Below are 23,231 nucleotides of genomic sequence, written 5' to 3' on the forward strand. Positions count from 1 at the left end.
CACACTTGGTGAGGGAGGAAAGAGTTCCTCGAGGACCTTGAGGTGGCTCCACAGGCAACAGCAGCCACCTCACACAAGTCTCTCCACAAGCTCTTGGCACTCCTGGGGATTAGAGCGGTCATGTTGGTCTCGGAAAGTAGCCACCATCATTCGAGGGGCCAAAGCGCCACCATCCCCTGTGTGGAGAGGCTATTACAGGAACAAGATTAACTGTCCCAGGCAAGGGGACGGGCCACTCTGCTTCGTCTCTCCCCGCAGATACACTGGCACCGTCTCTGCTCCTCTGTCCAAGCAGCTGCTGCTGCTGCTGCTGCTGCTGCTGCTGCTGCTGCTGCTGCTGCTGCTGACGGAAACTGATGACTGCTACAGACAAGGTAGAGCAGTGCTCTCAGCCTTCCTAACGCTGTGACCCTTTTATACAGCTCCCCATGTTGTGCCGACCCTCAGCCACACAATCATGCTGTTGCTCGGTCCTAACTGTAATTTTGCTACTGCTAGAAAACGTAATGTAAATATCTGCTATGTGATGCCCCGCCCCCAAAGGGTCACAACCCGTGGGTTGACAACCACTAGGCTGGGAAATACACTGCCACTTTGGCAGATTCTCCAAGGCCACTTCTGATGCCAATTCCAAGACCTACAGCTACTGGACCCCGGCCTCTGGAAACAGACAACATTCATCGAGTCTCCCTACGGGAAGTCACTGGCCATCTTGAGAAAACCCACAGAAGTCTCCATTCCAAGGACACGGGCTCCAGCAGTGGCTATCACATAGGGTTTTCATACCAGAAAAATAAAATGAATTAAGTCCGCAAATAAATAGCGACTAATTGAGGTGTATTCTAACACTGCACGCGGTTCCAGATAGGAAATTCACTGCTTCACATCTTTACAACCAAGAGACCATACGGCCTCTATGGATTCTGAAGAGACTTAACAAGATTTAACTCTGACAGGCAAAAAAAATTACTAAAATAGGAATCAATGTTCACCATAAACATAAGTTTACACATAGGTATCAAGCCAGAACTTTCACCTTAGTGTTGGAAAAACAAGACAGGGGCACCCAACAACCTGGATGTTACCCACCAATGCAACCAGACAGATTCAGAGACCTAAAACTTGGAAGAGAGACACATGCACTCTCAGAAGTTATCAAAACTAGGCAAAACAAAACAAATAGAATCAACATTACAACTAACATCTGATTTGACAATTCAGAAAAATAGGATATGTAATAAACATATAACATTTTTTTAAAATTTCCTTCTTCTAGCAGAGGTAAAACAGGTCTCAGATTAACATCCTCACAAGACAGACTCGGGGAGACAGGCAGAGCGCACATCTGCTAGTGAACGCTTGTGGCCTGCAACAGGTCTCGTATTAACAACCCTCACAAGACAGACTCGGGGAGATGTAGGAACCAGGCCTGACTGGGCTGCCTATCTATTTTGCTGTTTCATGTCCTGTTTCTAGCAGCTTCCATGTCTGTGTTTATCTTGGTTAGCTAGTCATGTTTACTGCTCTGAGAATGCACCCCTCGCATCCTCGAGACTTTTCCTCCTGTGTGCAATCACCTCTTGAGGGATTTCACCTGGGAGGAGGATTCCTGTTTTGCTGCCTATAAGAAGGCTCTTTGGAACTCTGAACGGAGAAGAATAAACCGCTGCCGCGGCTGCTGCTGCTGCTGCTGCTGCTGCTGCTGCTGCTGCTGCTGCTGCTGCTCTCTTAGCACGAAGGACCCGCTGTGTTATTGTGTGTGTGTGCATGAGTTAAATCCACAGTCCCTCACCCTCAACTCGGTACCTTGGCGGCACAGTCGCCACAGGGAGACAGGCAGAGTGCACATCTGCTAGTGAACGCTTGTGGCCTTCGCACTTGGAGACCAGCATCAGAGCCACATGGGAGACACTGTCTCAGGAAGAAAGGAAAGAAATATACCAGCCACTCAGAGACCAAGCCAAGCCAGAGAGTAAGAGAAGATACTTATAAAGTACATTTGATAAAAGACCTCTGTGAAAAATATAAAAAGAGGGGCTGGAGAGATAGTTCAAAGGTTAAGAGCACATCCTGATCTTCCTGCAGAGGGCGTGAGTTCAGTAACCAGCACCCCCATGGCAGCACATGACCATCTGTAGTTTCTCCAGTACAGGGGACCTGAAGCCCTTTCTCTTCTGATTCTACCAGTAGCAGGCATGCACATGGGGCCAAAAGCACCATGCAGGTAAAACCACCAGATTAACCACACCAGATTAAAAGATTAAAAGAAGATAGACATACACGAATATATTTTGAACGTTAATAATTATTTAACAAACCAATTAAAAAAATAGGCAAAAGACCTGAATAAAAACCTCACCAGAGATGCACAGACGTGAAATAAACATAACTAAGAAGTATTCAAAAATCATATATCATTAGGAAGCTAAACAAGCTCTCCTGATTTCATTAGGACAGATGAAGTCCAAAGCACAGGTAAGACAAATTCTAGGAAGACTTGAGAAGCAACGAGAGGACAAAGCAGCAAAGCCACCCTGAAGACAGTTTGGCAATTTTCCTTACAAAACTACACGTAGTCTTTACCACACACAAGTTCACCGTCGTGCTTAGGTGTGCCCTCACAGCGGCACACAGACATAAGCCCGACCATGTGTATCTGCTTATAACTATCAAGCCTGGAAGTAACTGAAACACCCTTCAGTAGGTGGACGGGCAAAGTTCAGACAGACATTTGTTACCTAATGACATAAGACATGAGCCACCAAGCCACAGAATGCCTTAAGTGCATAATGATAGCTTGTTTGTTTTGGGTTTCTTGTTGTTGTTGTTGTTGTTTGTTTGTTTGTCTTTCTTTCTCTTATCTATCTATCTATCTATCTATCTATTTTTGAGCCAACCTGAAAATCTGTGTGCTGTATGATTCCAAGTGTGTGACATTCTGGTAGCAAGTCTGTGGCTGCTAGAATGGATAAAATCCCGCAGTGTGTGTCCCTGAGCCAGTTTCAGGCTACTCTAAAGAGAAACAAAGGGGGAATTTGGGAAGACAGTGTGTGTGTGTGTGTGTGTGTGTGTACACACTGAAACAAGATTGGGCCAAGATCAAGTTTTCCTCAGAGGAAGAAGCTCAGTGAAATGGGTGTCCAAGCAGCTAAAAGTCACCACTTTGCACTGCTCTATCTTTCAAAGTGTGTGACTGACTGCAAATGTGCATGGGGCCTATGTCTCACGTGGCCTACTTGGGAGCTCAGCGTTTCCCTAGCCTTCCACGGACCCTGCCTCTCTCCCTGGCATGTTTTGACTTTGTTTTGTTTCCATTCTAACGTCTGCCCTTGTGGGAGGCACATCTGTTACTTACTGCCTGACTTATTCAGTGTTGCTCTCACCGCATGGAGCACACGAGGCAAGAAAGAGAGCACATCAGATGGGGGAGGTGCTTAGGGCAGGTAGATGACAGCTCTGCCACCCACCCCAGCACCAGCCCTTACTCCTTCTGTCAAGCAACAAAAGATAAAGGCTTTGCTGTCTTTCTGGATGAGCTAGCACCCTCCACTGTGCTCCTAGCACTCTGACACTGAGCCTGGTGTAAGACTGCAATGTGAAAACATGTTTTAGGGGATGGGAGCAAAGGTATTCAACACTGGCCTGCCTCTGGGGCCAACGGAAAGCCAAGAGATATCAAAAGGACAGACACTGGGAGCAAAGACATTTCTCTCTCTCCCACCTGGGAGAGAATTCAGAGAAGCAAGCTGGATCTCCCCAGCCACTGATCTAGAGCAGCAGGGCCCTGGGGTAGCTGGGCCTGCCATCGGTTACAGGGAGATACTCACTGGGCGCTACAGTGGTCTCCCCGGGAGGGCCTGTCAGTGTCACGGGGACATGCACAGTGGTGCTGGGGTCAGCAGGCTGACTGCCCATCCGGGTGACATTACGCTGGTTGTCTGCATCCTCTGGCTGTTCATCCACTTTCTGGAGACAGGTGCTGGGCAGCATGTGTCCAGGGCCCACACCTGGAACTGCAATGGCCTCCAGGTCACAGTGAGGGTCCCTGAAAGCAGAATGCTCATCAGTCTGGTGCAGGGTGTGAAGCCTAGTTCCCTTCTGGCCATCCCTTTACACAGGCAAGGAAAGCCTGGGCTGCTTGAATGGTTTATCACCCTACATTGCCTTTAGGTCTAAAAGGAAGGCGCAGAGCTGACCCATGTGCTTTTATCAGAGCCAGTGTTACACCAACCATAGCGTCGGTATTATAGTCTGAATGTGGATTAAAACCCCCTTGGAAAACAAAGCAATCCAAAGCAGGCTATTTCCTGCAGGGACCTCACTCCTCTACCCATCCCAGGGAAGGCCCAGCACAGACTCCTATACACAGAGACACCGCTCAGCTAGACTGAGCCCTAATAATGGCTTCCGGCTGTGCCCAACCTGATTTCTGGGAGCCAGTGGTCAGGCACAAAGATGGTCTCTTGAAGAGTCGAAGCCAAAAAGCAGGCCAGCACCCTGCTTCTTCTTGGTCAATTCAGCTAGCACCCTTGCTTGTTTTTCCCTTCCCAGCATTCTCCCCTTCATGACAATACTCCACGGTTTTCCATTCTCCTGGGTTCTCTGCTCTTCCCAGGTCAATGGGTTCCTAATGTCTTCAGTCTGCCTGGGTGTCACCGAGTACACAGTGGTTGCCAGAAGGAATTTACAAAGGAGAGAACTAAGGGTGTGTGTAAGGGAGGGTGGTAGTGGTGACAACAGGAGCAGCCTGGCAGAGGCACCCTGTATCTTCCCCCATTTGCCTAAGAGCTCCTAACAGCCCATCCCGCCCCACCCCCTCCCCGCATACCCTGCCTCTTACATACTTGGGCTGGTGGTTTCTGGTTTCCTTATCAGCTTCCACCATGTTGCTCTCCTTTTCTGCAGCCTCCTTCTCGGGGGCCTCAGGTGTTGGTGGCACCTTATGCCTTACACGATGCCGGCGTGTGGGCTCCTCGCTGTTCTCTGCCTCTCGGGGGCCGGTGCGCGGGCCTCGGTGTCGTGGACGTCGCTCGCCCTTGGGTACAAGCACTGGCGCAGTGCCCTCCTTGCCTGGGTCCTGTGCATGCCGGTGGGCACGGTGGCGCCGGGGCTCACGTTCAGTGGCCTCCTCCGGGGACCCGCGCCGGTGGTGACGCCTGCTGCGCTCACTGCGTGCTTGCACGTCAGCCCCTGCAGCCTCCTTGCTGCGACTTCGACGAGGGCGCGCACGTTCCTCCCGGGCCCCGGTCTCTGCGCTTTCAGCCTTTGGACAGTCTGTCCTGTCCTGCTCGCCTCCAGCAGGGGCCGTGGCTGAGGTCTTCTCCCTCTCCCGGTGCCGGTGGTGCCTGCGTGGCGGGTCTGCATTGTCAGTGGCCTCGGTGCCCTCAGGCTTTGACTTGTTCCCTACCGGTGCCCGCAATCCATCCCGACCAGGCTCCACCACTAGGGGCCGGTCCATGTGTGTCTTCATGTCTGGCCTCACATGGCGCGTGCTGGCATATCGCAGGCGCTCCTCTGGGTCCATCTCGCTGTACAGGGCCTCACAGCTGGCTCGCAGGTTCTGTAGCCTTAGCTGACTGGCCCGCTGCTCCCACACTGAGCGCGCCTTGGCCGAGTTCTGCTGCCTGCTGTGGGGAGACTGTCATGAGTGTCACCGACACTTATCTCTGCCTCACAGGGAAGCCGCAGATGACCACAAGCGATGAAGGGATGTGGGGGACAGGGGAGAAATACCCAGGGGAGTAGGGCAGAGTTCAGCTCCTCCTGTCAGCGCCCTTCTGGACAGGCTGGTGACGGGCTCTAGCTGCCACTCTAGCGGAAGGACAATGGCCCAGAGTCTGAAGGATACAAGGCTGTGGGGATGCCAGGCGCCAGCATGAGTGGGGAAACACAATTTCGAGGTAGATAGATGGGCAGCTAGCCAGAAAGGCAAAACAGGAAGGGAAGACTATATTGTAAGTGGAGGACTGAGGGGGGAACCCCTGCAGCCTACCCTGGGAGCTGGCCCGGGAGGGGCCAAATGGACACTTCTCTAGAGACGCTTACCCATGGTACCTCCCAAGGGAGCATGTGGCCCTGCCGTGAGCAAACAGAACCTCTGCTGTGCTTTTGAAGCGTCCAGGCAGCCCTTAGTAAAGAGGCGTTATCTGTCTCACCCAGACGGCAGGTCTGGAACGGAGGAAACCTTGTTCCAGGGCCACCAACGCCCTCTCCTGGCTCTGTGGGGAGCCTCTCACTCCACTGAAGAAAGAGCCAGGCACAACCCTGAACTCCTCCAGCACCAGGGCCACAGTCTAGCTCAGTCCTCACTGGGCAATTAAGGGCCTTCTTTTCATCCAAACTTCTCTGCCCCAGACATCTGTTCCCACATCTAAACCAGCGAGCCATTTTCATTTCGGGTTCTTTACTGAATAAAACCTCAAAAACGAAAACAAAACAAAACAAAAGAACAAAAAACCAAAACAAAACAAAAAAGTGGCTCCAGCCCCACCTCTGCAAAGTAAAACCCTCACCTGAGGCCACAGCCTCACCCTTCAGTCTCCGGAGGCTTCTGGATAGCCTTGGCAATGTCTGTGGGACCACTCACAATGACCACCTAACCTTCATAGCCACCTTAAGGACAGGCAGGTGCTTCTCCTGCGCCCATTTCATAAGGATGGGCACTGAGCCTAAAAAGAGGACAAGACCTACTCGGAGTCCACAGGTGGTCACTGGTGGAGTCTCATGCATTCAGGGCACAAGGGCCTAAAGGATGCACAATCTCTCTGACAGACCCAAGGGAGCAGCCCAGCCACTGGAGAAAAGCTAGCCACAGTGGAGGACAGCAAAGCTTCTCCTTCCTCTAGTGTGAAAGCTAAACAACAGCATCTGTGCCTCCTCCCCACGGAGCTCAGTGAGGCTGACGGGGCAGCAAGAAGCCATCCGCTGTTTCTCGTCCTCGCTGAGGCATCAAAGCCATGCTATCTGTACTCCAAGAAGGCCCTGCAGACCCACAGAGCCTCTATGGCCCTGGGAGAGTTCATTTTTTTACAACACAGCAAGAAACGGAAGAGGGCCTAAAGATGTGCACCCTTCTTCAAGATTCCTGCTCGCTATCTTGGTCTCTCAATCAGTCCAATACACCAAGATGGGCCTGGATTCCAAGTCCTCTGATCAGCAGAGAGGTGGCCAGCTCAAATGAGCCTTTGGGCTAGGGCCAGCATCACCGTTCTCTGCTGGAAAGGATGGGCAGTGACTTAGTGAGAGTGTGCAATAGCCTGCAGCTCCAGCTCTGTGGTACAGGCAGGAATGGGCTCCCTCAGCCCCAGCCCTGTCCCAGGTATGACCGTCTCTCAGGAACCACCTCAAGGACAGAAAGAAGCCAGGTTGTCACAGGAATGCAGGGCATCCCTGGACTTGCAGGGATCTCTCAAAACATAGGGCAAAATACAAACTAGCTGGACCGGGGCCACCCATTCACATCCTTGGACTGCTACAGCCCCCAGCCCATTGCTCTGGGACCTTTATCACCAGACTGCTTTCATCAGCCCACAAGCCCATAGAGACCACTGGGCTCCTCCCAGGACAGATCCCCGAGTCTGGTTCTTCATATCTCAGCTCCTACCCTGATCACTCTCTAAAGCTCACTTTCTTTTTCTTCTTCTTCTTTTTTTAATCTCTGCCCATTGCAGCTAGCACAGACATCTCAATCCATTCCTCTTTACCAACTTCATAAGCAATTCAGGATCCTCTCTTGAGAGGCACACTGCTATGTGGCTGGCGACACTACTCAGCCAGAACCCATTTGTGACAGGGCTCTTGAAGGAGCCAATGGGGAAGAACTGCCTCACTATGTCCTGGTCCCAGCTTAGAGATGCTACCCAGCCACACCCAGAAGGAGAGAGGCTCCCAGCTAAGGCATTGTGGACCACTCAAGGCTCGACAACGAATCTTAAGGGTAATGTGGTGCTGCTGTGAGGTCTCCGGGCAGAGCTGCCTGTCACTTGTTGTTCCTGGAAGGAGGAGGCATCCCCACTGTGTCATACAGATGCCTCACTTCCGCAGTATGGACTGCTGAGGCACCAAGGTCCAACATCCAGCAGCATCTCACACTTGAAAGGAGACAGGTTGCCCTGTGCTATTGTCAAGGAGACACACAAAGCAGGCACACACAAGGCACAGAGGGTCCCTGGCTAACCCATGCGGAGGGCCCAGCTACAAACATTCCTTCTTGACCACGAGGAGCCACTGGCAGAAGACATTAGCAGCACCTCCCCAGGGAGCGTGAGTGGAGCCAGGAAGGAAACAGGGGGCCCTCACTCACAGGTGTTGGCCTTATCTTTGAGGGATGAGCCAAGAGTACATCTCCCAGGAAGAGCTCCTAAGGCCAACTGGCCAGGTTAGTGTCACTGACTGCCAGGAAGGCCAGTGTGTTCTGCTACCTGCCTTACTCTCTTCCCTGTGAGCATCCAGTGCCCACTCTGCTTCCAGGCCCTTAGTTCGCACCCTGGGGTTTTTAGTGTTCTCCTGACCTATACACTATGAGCTCTAGAGCAGCTTTGTTCATGCTAAAACAAGGGCTGCCTCAGAATAACTGAATTCTCCCCAAAGTAAGGAGGGATTGGAGGAGCCAAGGAATGTCCCCCAAGAACCCTTTCTGCCATCCCTGTGCACAGGGCTTCATGAGACCCACAGAAGACCTGCGTCCACAGAGATCCACCCTATCCAAGAAACAGACCTATATGAGGCACTGGAGTGACTTCACACAGACACACAGCAGACAGAAGGACAGAGACCAGAAGGGAGAGGAGGGCCAAGCTCAGAAAGATCTGGGCCTGTGAGTAGGACTTGGGGACAACAGGGAACATGGCCACCATTCCCACAGAAGGCTGGGCTGGAACTGCCCATGAAGCAAATGACTTTAGGGCAAAGCAGCCAGGAGTGGAGGGAGGGTGTGTGCACAGAGCTATCATGGAGCCACAGATGGAGAATCATAGCAGAACCACTCACGGTGAGTTTACGCTGGAGACAGATGAGCTGCGAGTTACAGTACCTCGAGTTTGCTTTACAAAACTGCACATGCAAGAAACAAAACATAAACAGGAGTGAGAAAACCAGAGAGAACGTTCTGAGACACAAGTGACACTTGGGTACCACATCAGTGCAGTTGCAGGCCACAGTGCACATCTGGCAGAAGGCTAGAGAGGCATCCACCAGACCGGCACTGGCCAAGACCAGCGCTAAAGAGAGGTTGAGAACGAATTCCTTATGTGCAGAAAAGGCAGGCTAAAGTGAACCAGCAAATCTTACACGGCTGGAAGGCAAGACAGTTCTCTCAGAGGCCATCCACCACCACAGCTTGGCCCACACTGCCCTAAGAAGGAGTGCTCTGGAAAGTTATAGCACCTTTACAGCAATTCCAGCAGTCTCCCATACCCCGACATCCAGGCAGACAGACCTGGAGCTGATGACCTTGGATGAGCTCACGGCAAACACAGAACGGAAGGGTACCCCAACCTGTGGAGCTCTCCAGGTCCTGCCTTCCCTGTAAGTACCTGGTCTCTGCTCCCAGACCCTCAGGTCCTAAACTTAAATCCTATGGCTTCCAGAAAAGAACTGGGCTATGTCACCAACCCACCTTCCATATGGCTACTGTAGCCATTTCCAAGTGACAGGTAGAAGTTTTTCCAAAAACAGAGAAAGCAACACTCTCTCTACAGGCCTTGCCTTTCTCCCAGGCTTCACCGGGATGGTCAGGAAGGTTTCCAGGGCCCCTTTCTAAAGGCCAAGGCCTTTGCACACTGTAACTGAAGTCAGGTTCACCTTCACACAGCCCCAGGGTAGGCACGCAGGTAAGCATATCACAGTGCTGCTGAGAGTGGCTGGGAGCATGATTCTGTGAGGTCATGAGGGTGAACATGGGACTTGTGAGTGGGAGAGGTTGAGCATATGTGTGAACGTTTGTAAGAACATGTGTGTGAGACAATGTTAAGACTTGAGTGAGACTGTGTGTGTGTGTGTGTGTGTGTGTGTGTGAGAGAGAGAGAGAGAGAGAGAGAGAGAGAGAGAGAGAGAGAGAGAGAGAGAGAGAGAGAGACCTGGAAGACTGGGCAAGAATGAGGTGCCACAGCAGAGAAAAGCAGAGGGTACCCCATGTTTAGTGTCCTGCTCCTTCCAGGGATCTGAGGAGCTTCCACAGGGGCTACAGAGGACTGCACCTCATCTCAGCAGTTCTGGACTCGTCTGTCATATGCTACAGAGTGCAGAAGGCGTCAATCACCATGCATACTGCAGGTCCCTCAGCGCCCACACCCGATGCTAATACAAGATACAGCTGTGGGGTAAACTGCCAAGGCAAGAGGTCCTTGACAACCACCTACTCCCCAGTCTGGCAGCAAACCACGGGGGAGAGCTCGCGTACAGCCCCTGAGCCCTCAGAGGCATTAGCATGAGTGGCAGGAAGTACCAGGAGCATCCCTCACGCTCAGCCCCCGTGTGGCTGACTCCCCACAATCTCTACGCAAGCCAGAGTGATTAACATACACTATTGTGCATATTCCATTACTGGAGCTATACGCCTGCAAGTGTCTCCAAACGGGCGGTGAGGGGAGGGGTGTTTGGGCAGTTTTTTTCTGGGCTGTGCTGAGGACCTTAGGCAGGACAGGAACACCTCGGGGAGTAGAAGCCCTAGAGGCAGCAGGAGCTGCTTATATCTAGGAACAGCAGAGAAGGGGAAGTGTTAAAAAGAACACCACTTCGTACCACAGTCTACACAGAGCTGGGAGCTGATCGTGCCAGATGCTTACCTGCCGTCCTCTCCACAACAGACCACTACCAGCTCACAGAGCTCATATAAAGGAAGGGAGGAAGGACACCTGCCAGGTCTTAGCAACCTCAGGAACAGGTTATTGATTAAAACTGGCCAACTAATCAACAACTGAGCTGGCCAGACAGTGAAACAAGCAGAGAGAGCCCTGGGCTGCAAAAGTCACCTAAACAACAAACGCCATGCCCTGAGCCTGCCTGGCTCCTACCATCGGTCACTATGGGCTGTAGCCATTCTGACCGATGATTCCTAGAACCAAATGCTTTCCTGCTAGGCTTAGAGACATCTGGTGACCTCTGGGAAGGAACAGAGCCACTTTGGGCACACACATATAAACACACATATGTTTCTCAAGCATTATATCGGCATCCACGGCCAACCAATCCCAACACATAATTCAGTAGTGCAGGCAAAAGTCACCACAGCGGACTGAGTCAAAGCCATGTCCCCAGCCTATGAAAAGCGTGTGGCAGGGTGAGTGCAGCTTCGAAGCCAGCAGGGTTTACTTCTCCCAAGATTAACCTACGGCCAGGCCATGTGCCCAACTCTCCTGACTCCTAAACACTGACTCCCCGCAAAGCCCCTCACCCTCTACAAACTCCACTGCACGTGAGATCCAGCCGGATGGCAAGGACACTGGGTCTTCCCACAAAGCACGGAATCTCATCCCAGATTCCTCCTTGCCAAGTACTTACAGAGACACTTTTGGAAATAGCTGGGCTGCCGCTAGAACCTTTTGTCTCACAAAGTATGCGGCTGAAAACCATGTTTAAGCTCTACACGCTGACTCCTCGCTCCCCTGACCCCAGCCAGGGCTTTGCCAAGACAGGAGCGCTGGAGCCACCCAGACACCATCCTCCAGCCAATCAGAAGCCCAGCTAACCCCACCCAGCACGAAGGCCACGCCCTCACACTGTCCTCATTCAGGCTGGGAAAGCCGCAGAGTGTGTTCATCTGAGGCCTCTGCTCAGGCTCCTTTCAACACGACCTGAGAGGACGCTGTGTCTTCACCAGCGGTGGCCAGGGCAAGAGGTTCTGAGGAGGAGGACAGGGCTGTGCTGCTGCCGCCCGAAGCCACCCGCATCCCGTTCCTTCTCAGAAGCCTTACGCGGCGATGGAGATGTTGGCAGCGGACATGGGGCTGACTTCAGCTACTTCCTTGGCCTTCTGTAGAGCAAGCTTCTGATTGGCTGCCTCTTCCATCTCCTCTTCATCCTGTTTGAACAACAAAACAGTCTTTTCAAGTCAAAAACTGACTGTCTGCCACTCTGAGGCGACAGGTTCTTCCTAAAGCCTCTGCCCCCTTCTGCCCCCTTCTGCCCTCCATCCTGGCTGGACAGAGTCCCTTGTGACCTAGGATGCGTTCTCCTTAGTAGTCTTCAAGGCCTCCCCTCCTGAGCCTGTGGCTAGAAACATCAGTACCCGGGATCCCTGCATCAGTGTTGTCTAGCTTGTTCGTGAGCTGATGACCCTGAATCTGTGCCTGTACCTAGACCTTACCCTGATCATCCCCAGACAAGTACGAAGCCACTACCAGATTTTTTTTTCCTACCTCAGGCTCATTACAGCAAATCTGTCTTTCTCCATCCCTCGTCCTTCTAGAAGTTCATGAAGCACTTGAACAATGTTGTTCTCCCTTCCCTTCTCCCCATCTCCCCCCCTTCCCACAACGTGCCCCGGAGGCTGGGAAGAAGATGAGGGTGCCAAGCTCCTCCTGTTCCCACTAGGACACTACGGCCACCTTAGAGCTTCTCTGCCTGAACCAATCCAATCCCACAAAGCCACACATGGCTACTTGCCACTGCCACAGGACCTGCACGTGTACAGTTACCTATCCAAAAAGAGAAATGGACAGCTGACAGATCCCTGGGCACTGACCCTGTGTCACTAAGAAAAACCAACAAGCTATGCTCCAAGACTCTGAATCAATATTTGGGTCCACAACCCAAGAACAGAGACCCCATGCTGTGCATCTGATGAACTACTGGGCACCCTCATGACTTCTTAAACTGCCCCCCCCTCCCCAGCCTACACCTACCTAGGCTAACTCCCCCGAAAGCTAACACTGCTCAAAATGTACCTGACTCTTGAGGGGCACAAAAATGACAAACCCACAGAACTGCCAGTCACTACCCAGATAATCTCAATACTGCCACAATGTCCTGGCCGATGCTGGCTTTGCCACAGGCCTAGGGACAACAGAGTCAGCAACAGTGGGTGATAATCTCTGGGGTCATAAGGCAAAATAAAATTTTCTGCCTATTTATCCTGTTCTAGCTTTTTTTGGTCCCAGCAATGAGAAGCTAATTAGCACAGGATGGGTGGAGTCCTCCCTTCTAGAACTCCTGCCTAACTCAGGCAGTGTCATGTGGCCAGACAGATAGGCCTCCACAGTCCTAACTCCCTAGGCAGGAGGATTCCTGCATAGGATCTACCACAGAGAGAAAGCTCTGTATCCAGGCAAGTCCCTGAAGGCACCGCCTCCTCAGCTTATCCTCACCCACGTGAGAACTCAGGGAGACAGCAGGACTCGAGCGTACCCCTGCACAGGAATTAGTATTGATGGTATCCCAAATTCACATGGTTCCAGAAACACTAACACCAAGGACAACCCTGGAAATCCATGGGCTTTCCCCAGCCCACACCTCCCAGCCAGGAGTCTGACCACACCTGGATGGCGATACTCAGCCACGCTGGTGACAACAACAAGCAAGCTGGTGGCATTCCCAAGTCCTCAGGAGCCAGAGACCAGAGCCAAAGAGGCACCCAGGACCTCAGGCACAGCCCTGGGCTACATGCAGGAAGAGAAATGCTGGGGGGAAGCCAAAGGAGATTCACGGCCACCACACTGCACAAGCTACGCCCCGCCCACGGCATCTGAACCTCTCCTCCTCATTCCCAGAGTGAGGCCAACACACTGGACTGCTAAGCTCAGACTTGGGAGATGTGCACAGGTGCCAATTTGAGCACCAGTGAAGATACAGCATGCCACCCCTTACAGAGACACGGCACATGCATGCACACAAAACATTTGTGATGCACGTGGAGGCAGCCTTCATGCTGGAGCAGACCTTGAATCAGAATGCAGGCCAAAGGCCGACAGCAGGCAGCCTAGCTACCTAGCAGGTAGCAGGACACAGGGCTGAGGGGTTGCCAGATAGGGGGTTGTGTCATCCAGAGGGAAATCAGAGAGAGATGCGTGTATAATCATGTCCCCCACTGGGCTTGGATATAAGAAATGAATATTGAATGGTCCTTGCTGGGCACTGCCTAGAGCAGGCGCTGCCCTGCTGGGACACAGATGCGCACAGATAGCATCACCACTGCTATCCCAGGTTCCAGCCAGGCTGAACATCTGAGGGCAGCACTGCGGGTGTCCTCTTGCTGCCCTTTCCCTGGGGCTCACTCGCACATTTTCTCCCCTGGGAACACTTCTAGCCCTCGTCACACAGCTACCGGCATGCATGTGTCAGGAGCCTGCACTCCCATGACACGGGTGCCCTATCAGTATGTACCCCCCCCCCCATGCTCCCGCATTCTACCCTGCTGGCCCCTCTCTTTTTCACGGCCACAGCTTCTCTAAGAGCCTGTCCACACATGGACCTACCTGCTTGCTTCTGTGGCAATCCTAGGTACCCAGAGCCCAGATTAATGTCTCTGGTCATGACTGAGGGGTTTTCCCCTGGAGAAAAATCACATGGACCCTGACCCGCCCCAGCAGCTGGCCTTCCTCATGGCTTGATAACTTCATCCAGTGAATGGTCTGAGTCCCAGACCTACTAGCGCCTCCTATGGCGCAGGTGGTGTTTTACATACCTTGGTCAGCTCCTGGGCATTGGCGAGGTTGTCCACAGCAATGGCTAGGAAGACGTTCAGCAGGGTGTCTGGTTGGCTCCAGCTAAGGAAGGGAGCCTCTACCCCACACACTGTCCCTTCTCATCCCACCATGGCTGCCCATGAAAGACAGAAACACCCATCTACCAAGTCTCAGCCGTTCTGCCCTGAAACCATCAGCCTGTTCTGATGCAAAAGGCCCCTTCCCCCCCACCACCACCACCATGGCCTCTGTTCACAACTTCGGAATTGCGTCTCTACAGCTCAACACGTGAGCACACACATGGTATGGGGGGAGCGGGGGGGGGGGGGGAGGGGGAAGATGGCTCTTTTCTCACCCAGGATCCCTGGGGATGAGCTGTAGATCCAAAGATTAAAGGTCATGTTTAATGAATTTGCTTTGCCCCCGCTTTGGAGGACACCGTCTACCTTCCCGTCCTCCCCAGCTCTTCTCTGACCCTATCTGCATGAGAAGCCTTGAAACCAGCATGCCTGCCTTCATAGGCTCAGTGATGGCTCCACCCCTACAGCCCAACACACAAATCCAACCGTGACCAGCACCTTCCAGGCCCCACTTCCTAAGGCAGGCGGCAAAACCTCCCTGTCTTGCAAGTTCCCTTCTTTTTACTTTCTGTTTTCTCTATGAATTCCTGGGCACCCTCCCTCAACATGATCCCCTGAATAACGCTGGAAATGATGCTGAGTGTCCAACACTGCACCCCACCCTGAACTGACCCCATGCTGCTTTATAGTGAGGTGCTGTCACTACCTTTTGGAACAAGGAAGCCACAGTTACAAAGTGTGTCTGTGTCTGTGTGTTTGGTGGGTTTACTGAGAACAGCCCCCCACAGCCTCACAGATTTGAATCTTTGGTCACCAGGGAGTGGCACCATTTGAAAGGATTAGGAGGCGTGGCCCTGTTAGAGCAAATGGGTCACTGCAGATGGGCTTGGAGGTGTCAGAGCCTCTCTCTTCCTGACGCCTTCCGCCTTCCGACCAGATGTAGAGCCCCCAGCTGCCTCTCCAGCCCCCGGTCTGCCTACATGCCACCACATTCCATGCCATGATGACAAAGGACCATCCCTCTGAAATTGTAAGCCAGCCCCAATTAGATGCTTTCTTTCACAGGAGTCCATGCCATGATGACAAAGGACCATCCCTCTGAAATTGTAAGCCAGCCCCAATTAGATGCTTTCTTTCACAGGAGTGCCGTGGTCACGGTGGTGTCTCCATGAGATAAGGACTAAGACAGGATGCGATACCTGAAGCTGGTCCCTGGATCTCAGCAGGACCTAGTAATTGTCACCACCTTTCCCATAAGCCTCTTCCCACAAGGGTATAGCAAGCACTGCACTGCTCACCTCCCATGTAGGTTCACCCTTCTGAGTTATCTCAAAATTTGGAGATAACCCTGCTACAGCTGGCAAACTGGCCAGGGCAATCCCGGCCATTAATCATGATGTCCTTCATCTGACAGCCCAAAATGTTGCGGATCTTACTTGATGTCCCCTGGGTGAAGGCTGCCCATGGACCCAGTGCCCACAGGGCTTAGGCCTCTTTCACCCTAGGTCTGGGGACTCACCCTTGCCAGGCAGTGCCACTCTTCCGATTGCCCTGGCCTGTACCAGGCAAGTAACAACTAGACAGCCATAACCAACTTCTGCCACAACCAGGCCTGCCAGCTGGGGGTCCATGGCCCAGGGCATCGTCACAGTCAAGCCTGCTCGGGGCTGCAGCAATCCCTCTAAGCAGTACATACCTTGTGGACTAACCCTACCACATATACCTAGAGGCCTTCCCATGCCCAGAGCAGAGCTGAAGGCTGCAGTCCTGGGAGGATCCAGCCAGAGGGAGATACAAGCCCACCAAAAACTAACTAAACTCGGTGGCTGATATGCCTGGCCTAAGTGTCAGGTGGCAATTCTGAGTTGTCACCTTAACTACTTAACTACATCAGGAATCAACTAAAACCCAAACACAGAGGGCACACCTGTGAGGGATTTTTGCCTCTGAGGTAAGAAGATACGCCTTTAATCCAGATCATTTGAGTTAGGAAAACCGGCCTCTAATCTGGGCCACACCTTCTGCTGGGAGCATGCGCGAGGACGTGGACGAAGTAAGCTTCCGCCTTGCACCTTCTAGCTCTTCCCTTGTTAGCAAATCCATTCCTTCACTGGCATGGGACCCGCTGAGACACCCAGCCTGTGGACTGACCAAGTACTGGATCCTTGGACTTGCTGTTCATAGCAGCGTCGTTGGTCCAGCTACACGGCAGCCTGTGTGCCATCCTGATAAAGCCCCTAGACACAGCTCATCCTGAAAGCTCCCTCACATGAGAGAACCCTAACCACCACAGCTAGCGGCTGTGACCCAGCACGAGGCTAGCACTGCAGCTCCCTTCCCTCTCTGAAACCAAGAGCCACGTTTTCACAGGCAGCTGCACCACAGTCCGCAGATGTTTGGCTCCAGCTTACAGCACCATCCCACTGCTTTCTCAAAACGGGGTTCCTAGACCGACAGATTAGGCCCTGCTCACGAAGCTGATAAAATACATGTTCTCAAACCAGGCGCATTGGCTAAGGCTGGGACCCCAGCTTTACAATCTCAAAGGTCAGACCCCCAGATGTATTCCATGAAAAAACCCTAACCCTAACCCTAACCCTAACCCTAACCCTAACCCTCCTGAGGCTGCATTTCCTGCCTCCAGTGCATTCGAGCCACACTCACACCTGCTTCTTCCACCTCTCAGGAGTAAGTCATGTGATTCCTCTGCCTTCCCCCAACACCCCCTCCCCCCCCCCTGTTTTTCCCCCATGCTGTCCTTGGGCTGCTGCTGCTGCTGCTGTGTCTGCACTGGCTCCAAGAGTGGATCGCCCCACTCTCCCCTGCCTTCCAGGCCCACCTCTGGCCTGAAGCGAAGGTCAGAGTCAAGTTCTGCGACTTTCTATTTCCAGCAGGGGAAGGTTTTCTTAAAGTCCTTATTCGGGAAGAGAGGCTCCTTCCACACCCATGTCTTCTCGCAGGGACTCCAAGGTTATTCAGAGTGTTTCCTGGTAACCACGTGGCTCACCCCAACCCCTATACACCCCTTCCCCACAAGGCGCTCTGGCATCCTGGGGACGCACACCACCCACATTCTGAAAAGGAACTGCTGGCATGCCCCGGGCCCTCCTGGTGTACCCTACCCTGTAGCCTCTTCTCCTTACGTATGTCAGGCCACGATGAGGTGGCCACAGGACTATGAGCCACTTAGGTGTTCGCCCCAGGAAGGATACAGTTTCCAAACAACGTCAGGACGATGAAGTAAAAGGAAGAGAACATGCCTTTGCTGACTCCGCCCTGTGACTCAATCCCATGATACATCACGGCGTTCCAGTCCTCTCCCGTCAGGATCTGAAGGAGGAACAACAATTAATACGGAAGGCATCAGCATCACACCCAAGGGCACACAGCACCCATGTCCACACACCAGCATAGACTAGAATCACGGCACACACACATACATCAGTGCGCAGTGTGCGCATACACGGCCCAGGCACGGGAAGGTGAAGCCACTGCGGCCACCCTGGCCACACTCTCTCCAACAGCAAGAGTCAGTGAAGGAAACAAGCTGCCCAAAGCCACCAGACAGAAGCTGGGCCTTGGACTCTCCAGGTTCCAGCCACCTTTGGCCACATAGGTTCACACTCACAGACTAAATGCAATTTTTGCCCCATCAGCAAACCATTATCTCTACTTTTATCTTTTGAAATGTACAGTAGCACTGACAGTCCCAGCCTAGGGGCCTGGACAGCTCACTTGTCCCCAGGGTCATGAGCTCTCTCCCCGCCTCGCTCTCCTTCATATCCTTTATTCTGCTCGGACATTTTATTTGATCATTTTACAGCGTGCTTTTCCACACACATTTCTAATCCATCTGGAACCCTGTGTGGTATGGTACGGCTATACTGTTTTCTCTTACGGGAGTCCATTTTTCCAGGCACGTGTACTGAATACCCCAGCCTTCCCCGTTGAGCTTTAATGTCCTGTTTCTCATTCAGGTAATTCTCTACCCACGGCCAGCACGTCTCGGAGCAGCATACTCTGCTCTTCTGTGTTTTCTCTTTCCGTGTGTCAGGCCACCAGCAGGACAGGTGACTCCCTCCGAGTCTTGGTTTCTCTTCGGTGTTTTCTTTCCATCCACGTTGGCAGCTGAGAGGAGTTGAGGCCCCAAGAGTCGCCCCACCCCCACCCTAGGGCTTACTTTCTGATCTGTATGCCACTTGCTTTGCATTGGTCCTGTGACTATGGTGTCAAAATACACTGATGGCATAGAAAACCTCCTCCTCCCACTCCCAGAATGCCTTGCTTCTGTTAACTATCATTTGTTCCTTGAAGGCTGTATCACACTCAACTTATAGCTAATGGGCTCAAAGCCAGAAGCCGAAAGACAGTGTCCAGCTCTTTCCTTGTCTTCTTCAGCCAAGTAAAATAAATACTGTTTATTTGGTTTTTTTTTTAATGTATGTAGATTTTAATCATCTAAGTTTTCAAATCTATTTGATAATGCTGCATAAAATATGGGGATTTCAAAGAAAAAGTTACTTTTTAAAAATTATTAATCCCGTTATGTATATAACTTTTTACTTTTGATCCTTACATTTAACATTATAAATTTCATACTGGAGAGATGGTTCAGCAACTTAGAATACTTGTTGCACTCTTCTCTCTCTCTCTCTCTCTCTCTCTCTCTCTCTCTCTCTCTCTCTCTCTCTCTCTGTTTTGTTTTTCGAGACAAGGTTTCTCAGTATAGCCCTGGCTGTTCTGGACTCACTCTATAGACCAGGCTGGTCTCAAAATCAGAGATCCTCCTGGGTGCTAGGATTAAAGGTGTGGATGGCCACTCCCGGCACCTGTTGCTGTTGCAGAGCGTCCAAGTTCAATTCCTAGCACCCACAGGGTGGTTCACAGCCATCCATCAGACTCCCTGGGATTCTTAAGCCATCTTCCTAACTCCTGACTACGTAACACTTTAGACAGAAAACCACTTGTAATACTCATATCCCTATGGAGCAGATGAAGGAACTAAACACCCGTGGCTAGAGAGATGGCCCCTGCTGTTCTCAGACAGGGCCAGAGTTCGGTTCCCAGCATCCGCATCAGCATCCACAACAGCCTACAGCTCCAGTTCCAGGAGACCCTGCCCTTCCTCTATCTTTGTGGGGTTTCACACTCACACATGCCCAACATACAAATAACTTGAAGTAATTTTCAATTTTTAAAATAAAACATCCAAATGAGGCTGAAGTGTCTTCACAGGACTCTCCAGCTCTGTCCCAAGCCCCAACCCCCACCAGTTACACCATTTCCCGGATTCAGGTTTATCATCTCATGCAAGCCTTCATGCAGCATACATTATTACATAACAGATATCAAGTTCCCCTGAAACTTGCTTGGGCTGACACACTTAGTTCTAGGTTAGTTGTTTTCCTTGGTTCCGAACAACACTCCTTACACACTCCCTAGATGAGGATGCTGCTGCCCAGTCTTGTCTCACAGCTGTTGCTGAGCCGTCTCCTACACATCTGTACACCTGAACTGTGCACATCCAGCACAGGACTTGCTGATACACAGGCCCATAGGATGCTGGGAAACCACTGTCCAGCATGATGTTAAGCACCCACCGCCAGCACACGGGGAAGAGCAGCCGCAGCCTCTCTAAGCTCTGATGTAAGAGTTCTTACTCTGGAATGCAATGAGAGGCAAGGAGGACACTTACTGCAGGTGTAACTTGCATCCCCCTGAATGACAAAGTCAGGATGTAGTCAGTAGGACGGATGGCTATGGTTCTCCTACTGTGTCCACCAGCCTTTGCTTGCTACTGTTCTGTGTCTTAGCCTTTTCCCACTACAGTATCTTTTCTTCTTGATCTATAAGTGCTTCCAGTACATTCTAGAAACAAAATCTTTGTTATTTGCTGACACTAGAAAGATCTCCCAGGCTCTGGACGTTTAAAAGGACATCTTCCAATGCACCATGATGGTTGATCATTGCTTCATGCTGTACGTTTGTACTGGGTTGTGTACTATATGTGTACTCTAGTGGATGGTGTAGTCAGGACAGTTTTGTTTTGTTTTGTTTTCTACTGAAAATAAAAATACTTCCTTTAATGGCTTCCCTACCTTTAGTCTAAAATTTTGGGTTTGCTTTTTCTCATACCAGGTACAACGTAGAAATCCTGCTTATCTATTTTTTTTTTCAATTTTTAAATTTGCTAGTGTTTGAGGGAGCAGGAGAGGAAGTAGGCATGTGGATGCTGCGGTGTGTGCACGGAGGACATGGATGCTGCGGTGTGTGCACGGAGGACATGGATGCTGCGGTGTGTGCACAGAGGACATGGATGCTGCGGTGTGTGCACAGAGGACATGGATGCTGCGGTGTGTGCACAGAGGACATGGATGCTGCGGTGTGTGCACGGAGGACATGGATGCTGCGGTGTGTGCATAGAGGACACGGATGCTGCGGTGTGTGCACGGAGAACATGGGTGCTGCGGTGTGTGCACGGAGAACATGGGTGCTGCGGTGTGTGCACGGAGGACATGGATGCTGCGGTGTGTGCACAGAGGACATGGATGCTGCGGTGTGTGCATGGAGGACACGGATGCTGCGGTGTGTGCACGGAGGACACGGATGCTGCGGTGTGTGCACGGAGGACATGGATGCTGCGGTGTGTGCACAAAGGGCACGGATGCTGCGGTGTGTGCACGGAGGACATGGATGCTGCGGTGTGTGCACGGAGGACACGGATGCTGCGGTGTGTGCACGGAGGACATGGATGCTGCGGTGTGTGCACAAAGGGCACGGATGCTGCGGTGTGTGCACGGAGGGCACGGATGCTGCGGTGTGTGCAGGGAGGGCATGGATGCTGCGGTGTGTGCACAGAGGCCATGGATGCTGCGGTGTGTGCACGGAGGACATGGATGCTGCGGTGTGTGCACGGAGGACATGGATGCTGCGGTGTGTGCACGGAGGACATGGATGCTGCGGTGTGTGCACAGAGGGCATGGATGCTGCGGTGTGTGCACAGAAAACATGGATGCTGCGGTGTGTGCACAGAGGACATGGATGCTGCGGTGTGTGCACGGAGAGCACGGATGCTGCGGTGTGTGCACGGAGGGCGCGGATGCTGCGGTGTGTGCACAGAGAGCATGGATGCTGCGGTGTGTGCACGGAGGGCGCGGATGCTGCGGTGTGTGCACAGAGGGCATGGATGCTGCGGTGTGTGCACGGAGGGCATGGATGCTGCGGTGTGTGCACAGAGAGCATGGATGCTGCGGTGTGTGCACAGAGGGCATGGATGCTGCGGTGTGTGCACAGAGGGCATGGATGCTGCGGTGTGTGCACGGAGGGCACGGATGCTGCGGTGTGTGCACGGAGGGCACGGATGCTGCGGTGTGTGCACGGAGGGCACGGATGCTGCGGTGTGTGCACGGAGGGCATGGATGCTGCGGTGTGTGCACGGAGGGCATGGATGCTGCGGTGTGTCTACAGCGGGCAGAGGACAGATTTGCTCAGTTAATTCTTTCCTTCTAACTTTCTGTGAGTTCCAGGAGTCTGATGTATGTTGTCAGGGTTGCACGGCCAGTGTTCTTACCCTATAAGCCACCCCCCCAGCTTCGTGTCATGTTCTTCTGTATAATCAACCAGGTTGTCCCATGGGCAGCACATATATTTTATTTTTTATGAATATTTTCCTTTCTTGTCAATTCTTAAAGAATCTTGAATTTTGTTTTTTCCTATTCTACCACACTAAGGCTGATGACACTAGAATCGCCTGCTAGCACTTCGCACACCTGTCTCCTCACCCTGCCAGATGTGCTTTGTCTCCTGTTCAAAGCCTCTGCTTGTTAACATTATGAGTGTGTTGAAGGGCTTCCTGACATTAAGTTGTCTTGAAGTCTAAGAAGATTTTGAGGAATGTATAAAGACAATTCTTTCTTTTGTTTCTTATTATTTTATGGTTCTACTTTATATTTGGAGGGGGCTTCTTGCTATACAGCCCAGGCTTGCCTCAAACCCACACCCTCATGTCACATCTTCCCGAGGGCTAGAATTAGACATATGCACAACCACACGGAGTCTACGAAGACTTCTCAAGTTTTTTCCTCTGGGTGTTTTTGCCTGAATTTGTTATCATGACATTTTTCTTTTCTCATATTATCCTCATTTGGTATTTCATATCAATGATATTTTAACCTCGTAAAATGAGTGAGGAACTTACATATGCTCTATAGTCCACAAAGCATTGAAATAACCTCTACATACTCAGGAGAATTCATTACTAAAGCTGTCTTAACTTCATGCCCTGGGTCTGATGTGGCCCAGGCCTCCTATTTCTTCTTCAGAGTGTGTTTTCTCCTTAGTGGCCTCCTGACAAGCTTCAGACGTCCCTGGGCATGGTCGCAAGCATGCTCTGGTCACAGTTCTACCACTCGGGGCCCTAGGCTCTGAGACCGTACCCCAATATTCCAAAGCTACTTTCCATGACCTTCTGGTATCTGTCAGTCATGACGTCAGCTGTTGGAAGAGCTCTGTTTGCATGAAATGACGCAGA

General features: G+C 51.9%; 1 protein-coding gene across 1 annotated transcript in view; it reads right to left on the reverse strand.

Annotated features, from left to right (window-relative positions):
* Cacna1b (calcium voltage-gated channel subunit alpha1 B) overlaps window positions 1–23,231 on the reverse strand; it is a 174,103-nt gene that overhangs the window by 75,485 nt on the left and 75,387 nt on the right. Inside the window, exons 16-20 of the mRNA XM_051166217.1 lie at window positions 17,914–18,031; window positions 14,621–14,688; window positions 11,913–12,019; window positions 4,845–5,624; window positions 3,828–4,045 (exon numbers count right to left, since the gene is read on the reverse strand). Coding sequence (XP_051022174.1) covers window positions 3,828–4,045; window positions 4,845–5,624; window positions 11,913–12,019; window positions 14,621–14,688; window positions 17,914–18,031 — 1,291 coding nt within the window. The remainder of the gene's footprint in view (window positions 1–3,827; window positions 4,046–4,844; window positions 5,625–11,912; window positions 12,020–14,620; window positions 14,689–17,913; window positions 18,032–23,231) is intronic.

The sequence above is a fragment of the Acomys russatus genome, chromosome 24, assembly GCF_903995435.1.
Source record: "Acomys russatus chromosome 24, mAcoRus1.1, whole genome shotgun sequence".
NCBI classification, from domain to species: domain Eukaryota; kingdom Metazoa; phylum Chordata; class Mammalia; order Rodentia; family Muridae; genus Acomys; species Acomys russatus.